This window comes from Castor canadensis, chromosome 4 (genome assembly GCF_047511655.1).
Source record: "Castor canadensis chromosome 4, mCasCan1.hap1v2, whole genome shotgun sequence".
Classification (NCBI taxonomy): Eukaryota; Metazoa; Chordata; class Mammalia; order Rodentia; family Castoridae; genus Castor; species Castor canadensis.
In genome coordinates this window covers 42,643,778-42,657,146 of record NC_133389.1, presented here as the reverse complement: position 1 = coordinate 42,657,146, position 13,369 = coordinate 42,643,778, and the positions used below count along the sequence as shown (strand labels likewise).

At 41.0% G+C, this 13,369-nt stretch overlaps 1 protein-coding gene and 1 non-coding gene across 5 annotated transcripts in view; one reads left to right on the top strand and one right to left on the bottom strand.

Annotated features, from left to right (window-relative positions):
- The first annotated feature begins 4,423 nt into the window (after window positions 1-4,423).
- The window catches only part of Rnf138 (ring finger protein 138), a 33,719-nt gene continuing 24,773 nt past the window's right edge, over window positions 4,424-13,369 (top strand). The window contains exons 1-2 of one of the 4 annotated variants that reach the window (XR_012447074.1): window positions 4,424-4,749; window positions 5,195-5,392. Coding sequence is in view for 1 of the 4 variants with exons in the window: in XM_020185800.2 (XP_020041389.1) it covers window positions 5,283-5,392 (110 nt within the window). In the remaining 3 variants the exon portion in view is untranslated. Of the gene's footprint in view, window positions 4,750-5,137; window positions 5,393-5,908; window positions 6,041-13,369 lie in introns of those variants that run through there. The other 3 variants (XR_012447073.1, XM_020185800.2, XR_012447076.1) reach the window with 3 other exon arrangements.
- Window positions 9,856-9,926, bottom strand: LOC141422989 (small nucleolar RNA SNORD70). Its single transcript, XR_012447668.1, has one exon. It is a non-coding gene; the product is annotated as a small nucleolar RNA SNORD70 (small nucleolar RNA).

The following is a 13,369-nucleotide window of genomic DNA, read 5'->3' as shown; positions in this document are numbered from 1 at the left end:
ATCAGCGAGAGGAAAGGGTCCCATCCAGATTGGTTTATGCCAATCACAGGTTTCCCTCATGAGCTGAGGATGATTGTTACCTCCTAAAGCACAGGCCAGGGAAAGAAGACACTGAACAAAAATCATGATTTGTAAGGGAGCGGAGTAGGAGTGGGGTTATGAATGCTTGCTTATGGGAAGATGGTGTTATGGTTTCTCTTTCACATTTCTATTCACTTAGCCTCCTTCCTGTTCAGCCTAATGCATTCATCTGCCTGTGTTTGTGTTGAAGTGAGGTGAAGAAGAGAAGAAATTACGATTCATTCAATAGAAATGAAAAGAACATTACTTTTCCAAAAAATAGTATTTCTAAAACACACGTTAAAAAATTAAACTAAGCTGAACACGGTGACACATGCCTGTTATCCCAGCTACTTGGGAGGCTGAGGCAGGAAGATCTCAAGTTTGAAGCCGGCCTGAGCAACTTAATGAGGCTGTCTCAAAAAAAAAGGACTGGGGATGTAGCTCAGTGGTAGAGTATTTGCCTAGCATTCATGAAACACTGAGTTCAATCCCCAGTAAGGGAACAAAAATTAAACTATGTGACTTTGTTGGTTATTTATGTACATAAGTCAGGAATAATACTGAGAATATTTAACTGCAACTAAATTGACACTCATCATTTGGGACACACTTATTGCCCAATCTGAATGAAGAGGCTGAAAAGAACTAGCAGAGCTGTATTGGTACAAGCCATCAATACTGCACATGGTACCAATTTAAACAGGCACCAAAGGACAGACAATGAACCTAAGCCTCTCTCCCATTCCATCTTCCCAGTAGCTTCCCAGTTACTTCCTCAAAGACAGTCACTTACCAGCAAAACAGACTGTTGAGACTGTTAAGAAAACACTTTTCTAAATTCTTCTTTTCAGTGGTATTGGGGTTCGAACCCAGATCCTTGATTTGCTAGGCAGGCTCAAAGGCTCTAGTCCAAAGTCTTTATTTCATATATATTTTTCTTTTTTTGGCAGTAGTGGGGTTTGAACTCAGGGACTTGAGCTTGCTAGGCAGGTGCTCTATCACTTGAGACATAGTCCTAGCCCTAATACTTTTGTAAATTCTTTTATCTTCCTTTTAACATATTAATCACTTGGCCTAGTGGACTTTACCAAAGAGTTTTGTATATGAGAATGCCCAATAAGTAGTAGTAAATGGCAAGGGAAAATATCCATTCCTTCTAGCCCAAGGGACTGGGGGAGAAGACAAGAGTTAGGACTTCATTCTTGAGGAGAAAGGTATGATAGTCAAATTTAAGAGTGGGCCAAGGGCAGGAGAGCTGGAAACACAAGGCCTTATAGGCTGCTCAGAACTGACTTAGAGGATAGCAATTGATGCAGATTCAGTGATATCTAAGATTTGGCAGAGAGACTCTCCCTGGCAGGGTAGTAAAGGGAGGATACTAAGGGCTATCATGGACAGTAGCTGTGTAGAGAGGCAGAGGGCCTACTAAGGGCCTGCCAAGCTGACATTGAAGAACTGGAAGATGATCATGGCAGTTCAGAGGTTTCCAGAGTGCTGGTAAAGCCAAATCAACTCAGCTCTACACAGCTGAGATAGGTTGGAATAAGCTTCACCTTCAGTTTCCAGCAAGGGAATGCCCAGGAATCACTGCATCTTTTTTATTTTTTTTTATTTTTTCCAGTGCTAGGCAAGTGCTCTACCAGTAAGTACTCCTCCCCCCACCAGCCTCTTATTGAGGAGCAGCCAAAATTAGCCTTGTTACAGAAAAATCCAGAAAGAATCCAAGAGACCCTGCAGATTTCAGGGCCCAGACACACCAACAGTTTCGAGTTCATGTCAACCACCCTCGGTTCTCCCTTCTGTTCCCCAGACACCATTTTGAGGGAAGCTGGCCTAAAGAAATTGGCTGTTTAACCTAAACTTAAAGGAACTATTTGAATGACTGGAACAGAGTTTATCAAATTGGTCTAACATTAGGAACCTACTCCCACTACCACCACCACACACACTGCTCAGAGGCTTAGGACATTATATTTGCAAAGCAGAATATAAATCTGTGAAATTCCTATTAAAATATCAATTAATTTTTCATATGAGATGTTGCCAAGACTGAAGATTTTGTCATTTGTTGTTATTTTTTTGACGCCTAACTCTCAGTGGGTAACTACATCTTCCTTATACCCAAATTGATGGATTTTCAGATTGCCAACTACATGTTTACATGTACACAAATGACTTCTTAGAATTCATGATGGAGGAATATAAATGCAAATACATTTGGATTAGTCATAAGTAAAACCGCTGTTACAAAAAGTGAAGCAAACAAAATTAAAGTCACAAAATTATTGTTATGGTTAGGAATTCCCAGTGGATAAAGAGAAACAATACCATATAAGATATACTTCATTTCTTTTAGTAGCCAGAATGAGTGAAATGAGTGGAAATATATTATCAACATAGTGAAATTTGGCTTTTTTTTGGTGGCACTGGGGTCTGAACTCAGGGCCTCATGCTTGCTAAGCCGGCGCTCCACTGCTTGAGCCACTCCACCAGCCCCACACAGTGAAATTTGTAATCAGAACCATTTCATAAGGAATTTGAAAGGCACCTGGACTGTTGTGATTAGGTGCCACTCCCATCCTATATTCTTGCTCCTCCCCCAGGAAATGTGAAGCTAAAATTAACTTTCCTGTTAGCTTCCACTGTGCTTGCTGCCAAAGAGCAAAAGGAACAAGAATAAAATCTTGTAGCTTGGTAGAAAGAATTAGCTGTTCATCAGACCAGTAACTGTTATTCCAGAAATTTTTTTTTTTTTTTGAGACAAGGTCTTGTTATGTAACCCATGCTGGTCTCAGACTCAGAGATAGCCCAGGCTAGCCTTGAATTCTTTGATCTCCTGCTTCAGCCGTTCAAGTGTTGGTCACAGGTGTGCAGCCATGTTTTAAGATGCATATCAAGACCTATTTTCTCCATAAGGATTTCTCTAAATCCATTTTCCAGTGACTCCATTTCTTAGCCTCATTATAGTCACCATTAAAGTTTAATATTTTGGCAAATACCTTTTTTGTTACATATTCAAGAGTGTAAGCTAGTTGACAGCAAAATTTATGGTATCTGCATAATACCTAATATAGCATTGGCACAAGAAAAAAACTGTTAACAGGTCTTAAAAATCTTAATTGATAAAAGCCGATTTGCAATTTGAGAATTGAGCAACACCTCAATTCATAAAATAGAACCAGTGAATTTGAGTTTTAACATAATAGCCAGAAAAGGGCTGAGGAAAGTAGAAATTGAACAAAAAAGGGGATTAGGTGCTTGAAAGTCATTTTCCTTATAAAGGTTAAAGCACAGGGAACTTCCTTATATCTTGCTGAGTAAAACTGTCTTGTTTTGAGAATGTGGCTATTGTTCTTCCTCTCCCTCTTCCTCTCTTTCTCCCTCCTTCTCTCCCTCTCTTCATTTCTAAGGCCAGATAAACAATGTAGTTTCAATCTTGGGTGAAGGACTTAGCATCAGTGACTCTATTTTGATCTAGACTGGTAGGCCTAGTGCAGGAGCTAAGTCCAGACCAATGGTCTATGACAGTGCAAGGGACAGCAGACGATAAATGGCAGAATTGAATTAACTGTCTTAAATGACTTCTATTTATAACTCATTTAGACTATGATTAAAGGCCTGAACAAAGGATGGTAAAATTTTTTCCTGAATATGCTTTAATAGGTTCGATTTTCCTTACCTCCTTTTACATCGTTGTGTTCCATCTTAAAGATTTATTAATTGTGTGGGTTTGTCTAGGAATTAAGAGCCCATTTAGAAAAAATAAAAACATTTTAGTATATGTGCTGTTGAAGTGAGCACAAAAATAAAAACCTTGTTGGGCCCTGCTGGTAGCTCACACTTGCAATCTGCAATCCCAGCTACTTGGGAGGCAGAGAACAGAAGGATCATGGTTTGAGGCCAGCCCAGGTTAAAAAAAAAAGGCTCTCAGGATGGCTCAAGTAGTAGGGTATGCCTTGCCTGCCTAGCAAGTGTGAGCCCCCCAACCCCAATACTGTCAAAAAAAATTTCAAAACAAAAACATTTAAATTAGTGAATAACTTTGGTGAAATGCCTCAGGTACATGCTTCTACCTCATTTCCTTAAATCTATCAAAAACCAACCAATATCCACCCAACTTCCCCCCACCTCTTGCCAAAAATAAAAAAGTATTGAAGGTGTTGGGGTGGAGAATTGACCGCATCTGCAAATGGATTTTCTTTTTGGACAGGGAAGGTCCTGATCCTTAGCTCAGGCTGGCCTCAAATTACCAGTCCTCAGTCTCAGCTTTCTCTTACAGGCATCAGCCACCACGTGGGCCTACGGGCTGGAGAGGGTGACAGGTACTTGGGCGGCCCGAGCCGCTTATGTCACAACCTGTGGCGGGCGCCACGCACAGTTGCCATGGAGGCCGCCCTGGCCACCCCGCCCCTGCCTGCCCACTGGCTGCCAGGCGCCCGCCGCCCTCCTGTGTTAGGTGACTGGCCAGGCGGGCTGCAGCAGCGGGATGTCAGGGGAGAGCTGCTGGCGGGGGCGGGGGGATCCCGGTGCACCGTGAAACTCGGAGCCGGCTCCTTCTCGGGCCGATGAAGACTGCGAGCCTCGGAGCCTCAGTTGGGAGGCAGCAGCGGAGGGATAAGAAGCCGACCGACGGCGCTGGGCCACCGCTACGCGGCTCGACCCAACCCAGTGAACTAGGGAGCCGAGGTGACCATCTCCGTTACCTGAGAGGGGAGGAGCACAGCAAGGGGCGGGGACCAGGCTGGGCGCGGGGAGGGGCCAAGGAGCCGGAGAAACCCTGCACCCGGCTGAGAGCAGGGCCAGGGATCGCGAAGCTCGGCACCGGAGTGGCCTCCACGGTAGGCGATGTTCTGTAGTGGGCGAAAGAGGCCAGGTGGAAGCGACCACAGAGCCAAGCTCTGCTTCCTTGACCCAACCTCCCGCCACGCCCGCCTTCGCGCTCTGCCCCTGTGCAGAGGACTCGGAAGAGTCAACCTCGCTCGGCGCGTGCGGCTGTAGCGTCTCAGCGTTCGGCTCCGCCCCGCAGCGGGCCACGCCCCCTCAGAGCCACGCCCCCCGGACCCGCCCCCTTCCTGGCGCGAGAAGCTTCCTGACGCTCGCCGCTGCCTGACGTGATTCCCTTCCCCCGCAGGGTTCGTGCCGGGAGCCGGGCCCGGTGCCGCCACCGCCACCTCGACCGGCGCCGCCGCCTCTGCTGCCTTGTTCCTCCACCCCTCGCCATGGCCGAGGAGCTCTCGGCGGCCACGTCCTACACCGAAGATGATTTCTACTGCCCTGTTTGTCAGGAGGTGCTCAAAACGCCGGTGCGGACTGCGGCCTGTCAGCACGTGTGAGTGGACGCCCCTACCCCGCGCGGAGCCCGAGGTCCTTTAGGCTCCGTGTCCGACTCCGTGCTGCGGCCTGCAGAGCACCGCTCACCCCGGGCCGTTCCCTGCCCGTCAGAGCCCGGGCCGCCTCCTTTCGGGGTCCGGGCCTTCTCGCCGCGCCGCCCCCTTTAGCGCGGTCCCTGTCCCCGGTGTCCGCTTGTGTCGCGACCCCGGGCAGTGGTCAGGCCTCTTTGGTGGCGGCTGCAGGCCCCAAGGCCCCTGCGCTCTGTCAGGCCCGGGAGGAATTGCAGGGAACGTGGAGCCTTTGTGTTTCCTAGCAACCCGACGGCAGGCCTGGGTGTCGCGTGTCACCCCGTCAACAGCCTGCCCGGCGACCTGCCTGCTGTGAAAGTTTTTTCTTCCTGTTGCAGAACCCTGGTCCGTCTCATCTCGATTCAAGAGCGCGTAACGCAACTTAACCCTCCAACCCTGCTTCTCATACCACCCTGGAGTGCATTTGGTTTCGTTTAAGATGCAGTGATGTCTTAGAGTGGTCTGAAAGGAGTTTTCTTCCCTCGTGTCAGAACTGACAGCACTTCTGTTATCTGAGTGATAGCCCCCCTTTGTGTTACCCTTCTGTTTGTTGTTATTTGGTCACTGCAGGACTGCAGGTAAGAAGAGTTGTGTTAGGAGAATGGAGTGATGATGAGGTCCTCACTGGGGGTTAGGTGAGGGAGCACGGTGCTGTTTGATTTGGCAAATTTGTGGGGAGAACTTTGATCACTTTCTAGACTACCCGTGAGAAAAAGGGTTGGAAGGAGACCATGTAAAGGTATAAGGCACTTTTGATGAACTTGGCTGATGACCAGAGTCCCTGGGGAACTTTATAAGTAAACATATCAATTCCCAGCTTCCATTCCAAATTTACAAAAGAATTTGTGGCAGGTGGGTCCTGGAAATCTTGATTTCAAACAAACAAACAAACAAAAAAACACCCCCCAAAAAATCACTTGATTAAAAAAAAATAACGCTGGGACTTGAAAGTTCTGTGTTTACAAACAACTGAAAAGAACTGAATATGGGTCTAGATATGTTTCTCCTACGTTTTTTTTTTAAGAGATGAGGTTTTGTAATTTTTTTTTTTTCTTTTTTGCAGTACTGGGGTTTGAACTCAGGGCCTTGAGCCATTTCACCAGCCCTTTTTTGTGATGGGTTTTTTCCAGATAGGGCCTCTAGAATTGTTTGCCTGGGCTGGCTTCGAACTGCTATTCTCCTGATCTCTGCCTCCTGAGTAGCTAGGATTACAGGCATGAGCCACCAGCATCTGGCTGGGATTCTGTAATTTTACAAAGAATGGTAGAAGCCAGATTGGGTGATGTAGGCTGTAATTCCAGCACCTGGAAGACTGACCCAGGAGGATTTTGAGTTTGAGGCTAGCCTGGGCTATATAGTGATTTCCAAGCACCACTTGTTAAGCTCTGTCTTCAAAAAACCAAAAGGAAAAAGAATAGGTAGAATTTTGGGTTCTTAACCACAAATGCCATTATTGTAAATGATTTCTTTTTACTCTACTCTGTTTCTCAGTCTTAACTGCACTGTCCACTTTAATCTTATTTTGTGCTAGTTGTGTGAGCCAAGAGTAAGTGTATAACTTTTAATGATAGAAATTATGTGAATAATAAATGTTTAAGGGAAATGAATGACTGAAGTTCCTTTTAGTATTTGGTACAACCGATGAAGGTTGTTAGAAAAATATTTTAAGATGTCTGTGGCACAATGTATACCTTTTTGCCTCTAATCAATCAGTATTTATTATAACTTGATGCCTTTCCTATATTAATTTTTTTTTTTTTTTTTTTTTACATTTGTGCTGTCAGTAAATAGAAAGGGAGGGCAGGCAAGGTGAGAGGAAATTGTAGTAGCAGCTAAGTGTGGGTCTACATAGTGGATCTTTTCTGGATAGAATCATTTCAACTATTCTTTGAGTCATTGACCTCACAGAACTCATTTCAGTTTTCAGCTTCCCCAAAACTTTCATGTAAATTGCCTTAATTCTCTTCCTTTGTGGTACATTTTAAATCAAGGACTATAATTTGGTTTGACCTCAAAGCTGTGGAAGAAAGTGGTGATGATTGGTTTTTAACTTAGAATCTTTCTCAAATCAACTTACTGGTCTTCAACATAACCAAGTAGCCGTCTACCCACAATCTCTCCTATGGTTGCTTTATAGTTCTGGCTGAACAATGAATTGAAAAATAGGAAGAGGGGAAAAAGTTTTATTTGGAAGGAATGGTAGAACATGGTCTCAATTGGCTAGAAGAAGTTTGGTGTGAAAATAGAATTTTTTTTTTTTTGGCTGGGGATTTAACCCAGGGTTCTGGGCATGCTAGTCAAGTAGTCTACCCCTGAGTTACCCACCCCAGCCTGAAAACAGAATTTTCTTTTTTTTTTTTTTTTTTTTGCAGTATTAGGGTTTGAACTCAGGGTTTACAACATGAGCTCCACCAGCCCTTTTTTATTAAGTGTTCTTTCAAAATAGGGTCTTGGGATCTGTTTGCTTGCTTAGAACCATGGTCCTCCTGATCTCTGCCTCCTGAATAGCTATGAGTACAGGTGTGAGCCACTGGCACCGGCAGAATTTTCTTTTTTTTTTTTTTTAATACAATTTTCTTTTTTGGGGGTGGTACTGGGGTTTCAGCTCTGGGCTTCGTGCTTACCAGGCAGATGCTATACTGTTTGAGCCGTATCTCCAGCCCTTTTTTCCTGTGGTTATTTTGGAGATAGGGTCTTGTTTTTTGCCCAGGCCAGTGTGGATCATGAGACTCCTATTTTGTTTCCTGCTATAGCTGGGATGACAATCACACACCACCACGCCCAGCTTTTTTGCACAGGCTGACCTGGAACTAAGATCCTCCAGATCTCAGCCTTTAGCTTAGCTTGAAATGACAGGCACTTACCCAGCTAGCTATTGGTTGAGATGTGGTCTTAAGTTCTTGCCCGGGCTGGCTTTGAACCTTTACTAAGCTTCCTGATCTCAGGCTGGGGTTTCAAAATTATTTTTAAGTAAGATAGTTTGCTATGCCATTTTCCCTTTTTTACAAAGGACAAAGTTGTGCCATTAAACAAATTTATATTTTGCCACAAAATCAAGATTTTTTGTGTGGGGGCTGGGGCTTGAAATCACGGTCTTATGTATATATACTCGCCAGCCCCCCAAATTGTTTTTTGATTTATATATACAGAGAGAGAGATGAGATGATAAGGTCTGTTAGAAATTAAAAACAAGGCCTGGAGGCAGGGCTCAAGTGATAAAGTGTCTGCTTTGCAAGCAAGAAGTAGTGAGTTTAAACTCCAGCACTGCCCCCCACTAAGAAAAGAAAAAAAGAAATTAAAAACAAGTCTTCATCAACATGTCAATATCAGGAAAGAATTTGCCCTCTGTCAAAGGAGCAACTTCATTATCATTAGAATGACTTTAGGAGTAGAGATGTGGCTCTAGCAGTAGAGCACCTGCTTTGCAAGTATGAAGCCCTGAGTTCAAACCCCTGACCCACCTAAAAAAAAAAAGGGTCTAGAATAACTTTACCAAAATATAAATTCCGATTTTATTCCCATTCATTCGTCCAAACAGCAGCTGTCCAATGCTTTCTGTTTGTCTGGTGAAAGGAATACTATGTGTTCTTGGAGAGTCTTTATAGTGTAGTGGGGAAGGTGGTCTATAAATGAAGTGTGACTGACGTGTAAGAGATTTACGCTAAACATTTTATGTGAGCCGAGTGCCAGTGGCTCATGCTTGTAATTCTAGCTATTTGGTAGGTGAGTTCGGGAGGATCACTGTTTGAGGCCAGTCCAGGCAAATTGTTTGAGAGACCACCATCTCCAAAATAACCAGAGCAAAAGCAGGGTGTTAGTGGCTCACATCTCTAACTCTGGCTATTCAGGAGGCAGGGATCAAGAGGACAGAGGTTGGTAGCCAGCTGCGGCAAATAGTTTGAGAGGCTCTATCTTGAAAATACTCAACACAAAAAAGGCTGTGGAATAGCTCAAATGGTAGAGACCTGCCTAGCAAGCATGAGGCCCTGAGTTTAGACCCCAGTACCACCAAAAAAAAAAAAAAAAAAAAAAAAACAAAGAAAGCTGTAAAGACAAGAATATTATTAATGTTGAACTGGTATTCAAAATAAGGTTTCAGAAGAACATCTGAGTGGCCAAGTGGTATTTTTCTTTATAATCTTAAAAAGCGCTTTGAGTCTCCATTCATCCCAGTTTTAAATTGTTAAGGAAATACTTTTTTAGAAGTAGTAAAGAACATTATTAGAAGTAGTCTACAATCCCAATAAAAATTATATATAACAAAACATTTGATTCCTTGTTAAGGAATTCTTAAAATGAAAATCTGAATTACTTTTGCTTTGTTTTATTTCTATAAGGGACATCTTTTAAAATAAGTTAATATAAGTTAGCTTTTACTTTTTTTTCATTGTTGTCTCAGTGGTAGTTAACAATTTTTTTGAGTCAGATCACTTAGATTCATTTCCAACAGGAATACATCATTGAGCTCTCCTTTTGCTTACTAAACATAAATTAGTGTGATTCTTTAATTGACCTGCTTGGATTATCTAGTCCCTGAATTTTCAGTTTATAGTTCTTAAAATTTTGTTGGTATCTTATTGTTTGAGTAGTTGTGCTCTAAATATGTACTTTTAAGTTTTCTTTCCTACAGAGTTGTTTATTACAGTTTTGAAAGCCAGGCTTTTATAGGTTCTCATTGAGTTAATAGTTGGTTGCTTTAGACTATCTTTTTTCTTAAGATTTTTAAGACGTTATCCAAATTCTCTTGGTGTAGAGTTATTTGTAAAGAGACAATTTTTAAAAAAATACCTGCTATTTATATAACAAATCAACTTAATTTTAATACCTGAAGAGTAATTTTTTTTCAAAGTTTAAGTTACTTTGGAAAATGATTTTGATTTTAGTATAGGAAGATAAAGGGTGCCAGATATTTAATTGATAGCAAAATCAGAAGCATGGTGGTTAAGAATGTTGATTTTTCTCTCCCAGTATCTGTTGATCAGCCTTTTGTCAAGAATGAATAAGAACAAATTCATCTGGCATCTGCTAGTTTTAAGTCCAGAGAAATTTAAAGACTAACTTCTTAGGTTGTTTCAGGATAATACACTGTCCTAAAGAGATAAGCTCCTTTGATATGTGAAAAAATTAAATTCTTAATAAGCAGGGTTTTTTTCCCCCCCTCTCCATGTTTTTTTGCTTTGAAATAAGATGTATGTAGGAAATTCATCTAGTGTAGCCCAACTGGGAGATAAGGATAAAGAATTTTTTTGGTGTGACTGGGATTTGAACTTGGGGCTTTGCGCTTGCAAAATAGATATTATATTATAGATATATAATATAATATTATATAGATTATTTAATATCTATAGCATCCTAATACAAAGAGGTTACTATTATAAATAAAAAGGAATCTTACAAATTTTTTGGTGTAGATATTTAATGCCAAAAAGTTGTAATTAGAGAATTGAGTCATATGACTCAAAATTTTAAAGGTATAAAAGGGGATCTATAGCTGTTCTCTCAACAATCTGTTACTTTATACTCTAGAGATATGTATATATAAAAGGTTTTAAGTGTATTATTTTCCTTTTTTTTGTAAACAGAAAGGATAGCATTTTATGTATGTTATTTTGTACCTTCCTATTTTTGTAAATATCTTGGTGATCATTCTATATCAGTATATAAAGAGCCTCCTTATATTTTTTATGGATGTGTAGAATTCATTCAACTCACCAACACTGTCTGTTAAGTGTCAAATATTATAGATATTAAATAGAGGTATAGCAGTCAACCAACCATATAAAAGTAGTTTGATCAGCCAGGCATGGTGGTGCATGTCTGTAATCCCAGCACTGGGGTGGCTGTGGTAGGAGGATTGTGAGTCTTAAGGCCAGCTGGGGCTACATAGCAAGTGTCTCAAAACAAAATTAAAACCCCCAAAGTAATTTGATATTTCATTGTTTATTTATCCAATTTCATATTTGTTAGCATTTAGGTTACTTTAATCTTTTTTTGTTCAAAATAATGCTGCAGCAAATAAGGTTGTATAGTTGTCTCCCCCCCCACATCTGCCTGGGAGTTCCAGAGGATGCCTGAAACTGCACACTGCAGAAACCCTGTACCTTGTGCTGCAATACATTGCCACCACCTGGAATATGTTTTTGGTTAATGTTTTCTATCCACAGACTGAATGCCTCTTCCATCCAAACTAAGCACTTAAGCATTGTGGCCATAACTTTGCGGTTTGAGGTGTAATGACGAAATTAGCACAAATTTCTCTTTCCTTATAATTTCATGGATAGAAAATTTGTTGTTACCACAAATCTCAGCAACCTAAGCATGCAACTTCTTTCCTTTTCTTAGTAAATTGAGAATTTTTACCTTTTCACTTATAGAAAGCACTTCATGACCCTACCTGGTACACATTAAATATTCAATAAATGGACAAAGCTATTTTTATAAACATGTATCTGCATTCCTTATTCTTTATCAATTTGTTTTTAAACATTTTTATTCTAGTTTAATACAGCTCAAGTGGTGTCTAGAAGTCATCTTAAAATCTATTTCTTTAGTTGCTAGCAAAGTTGTATTTCTGTTAAATTTTGTTTTGCTTTGTTTTTGAGACAGGGCCTCACTATGTAATCCAGGCTAACCTCGAACTTTGATTTTCCTGTCTTGGCTTCCTGAGTACTGGGATTGCAGCTCATATTAAATCTTCATAGAATTATTGGGCAGGGGGCTTGGGCTCAAGTGCTGGAGTGCCTGCCTAGTGAGTATGAGGCTGAGTTCAAACCCCCCCAATTTTTTACATAATTATTTTAAGTCATAGGTTTATCTAGGATCTCATCTGTGGCTGTGTATTGATGATAAGCATGATAATTTATTTAAGCATATTTTTCTATTCAGTTACTTTCCTGTATGTTCAGATTTTGAGATGATTGAGGACCTAGCTGAAATTATGCCTTGCAATTTTTTTCTGTTTTTTGATCTTTTAAAAAATTGTTTTTGAACCCACCTGGAATTCAAATGCCCATATGTTCATTTGAATCTTACTTAATTTGCCACTTTTATTCAGTTGATCACAATTTTTTTTCTTTTTTCTTTTTTTTGGTGGGACTGGAGTTTGAACTCAGTGCTTCACACGTGCAAAATAGGGGCTCCACCATTTAAGCCACACCCCCAGCCTTATCTCAATGTTTATTAGAAGGGATTGCCTTTTTTTCATTGTATTAAATATCTTTTTAATATATTTTAATTATTAAAAAATTGTTTTTTTGGGAATCCTTCAATTTCAGTTGTTAATTTTGCTGTTTTAGCAAAATGTAATATGACTTAATTTTTGTTGGGGTGGGGAAAGAATGGCATACACACAGAAACCTGCACATATACATGCGTTCATATGAGTCTCAGCAGGGTAGGGATTTTGTCACTTTATTCCAAGTTGTGTACTTAGTGTCTGGTATATGGTAAGTAGTTAATGCATATTTATCAACTGAATGTGCATTATAATATCTGGACATAATTTTAAAAATCTGGTAGGATTGGTGTATCGCTTTTGCCTTTTTTTGGCTGTTTTGTTTTCTGGACAGGGTCTTGCTATATAGTCTAGGCTGACACTGAGTTCATAATTCTGCTCTGTCTCTCAAGTGTTGGGATTGTAGGTGTGTGCATGGCCCATTTTTGCCTTTTTTTATTTTAAAATTAACCTTTTTATTTTGAGATCATCACAGATTCCCATGCAGTTTTTAAAAAATAGAGCTCTTCTATACTTTGAACCAGTTTCCTCCAACGTAACATCTTGTAAATATCACAACCAGGATATTTACATTGATGAGAATATGGAACATTTCCATCATAAAGATCCCTCAAAGTGCCTTTTTTGTTTTTGTTTTTGTTTTGTCACACTAGGGATTGAACCTAGGACTTTG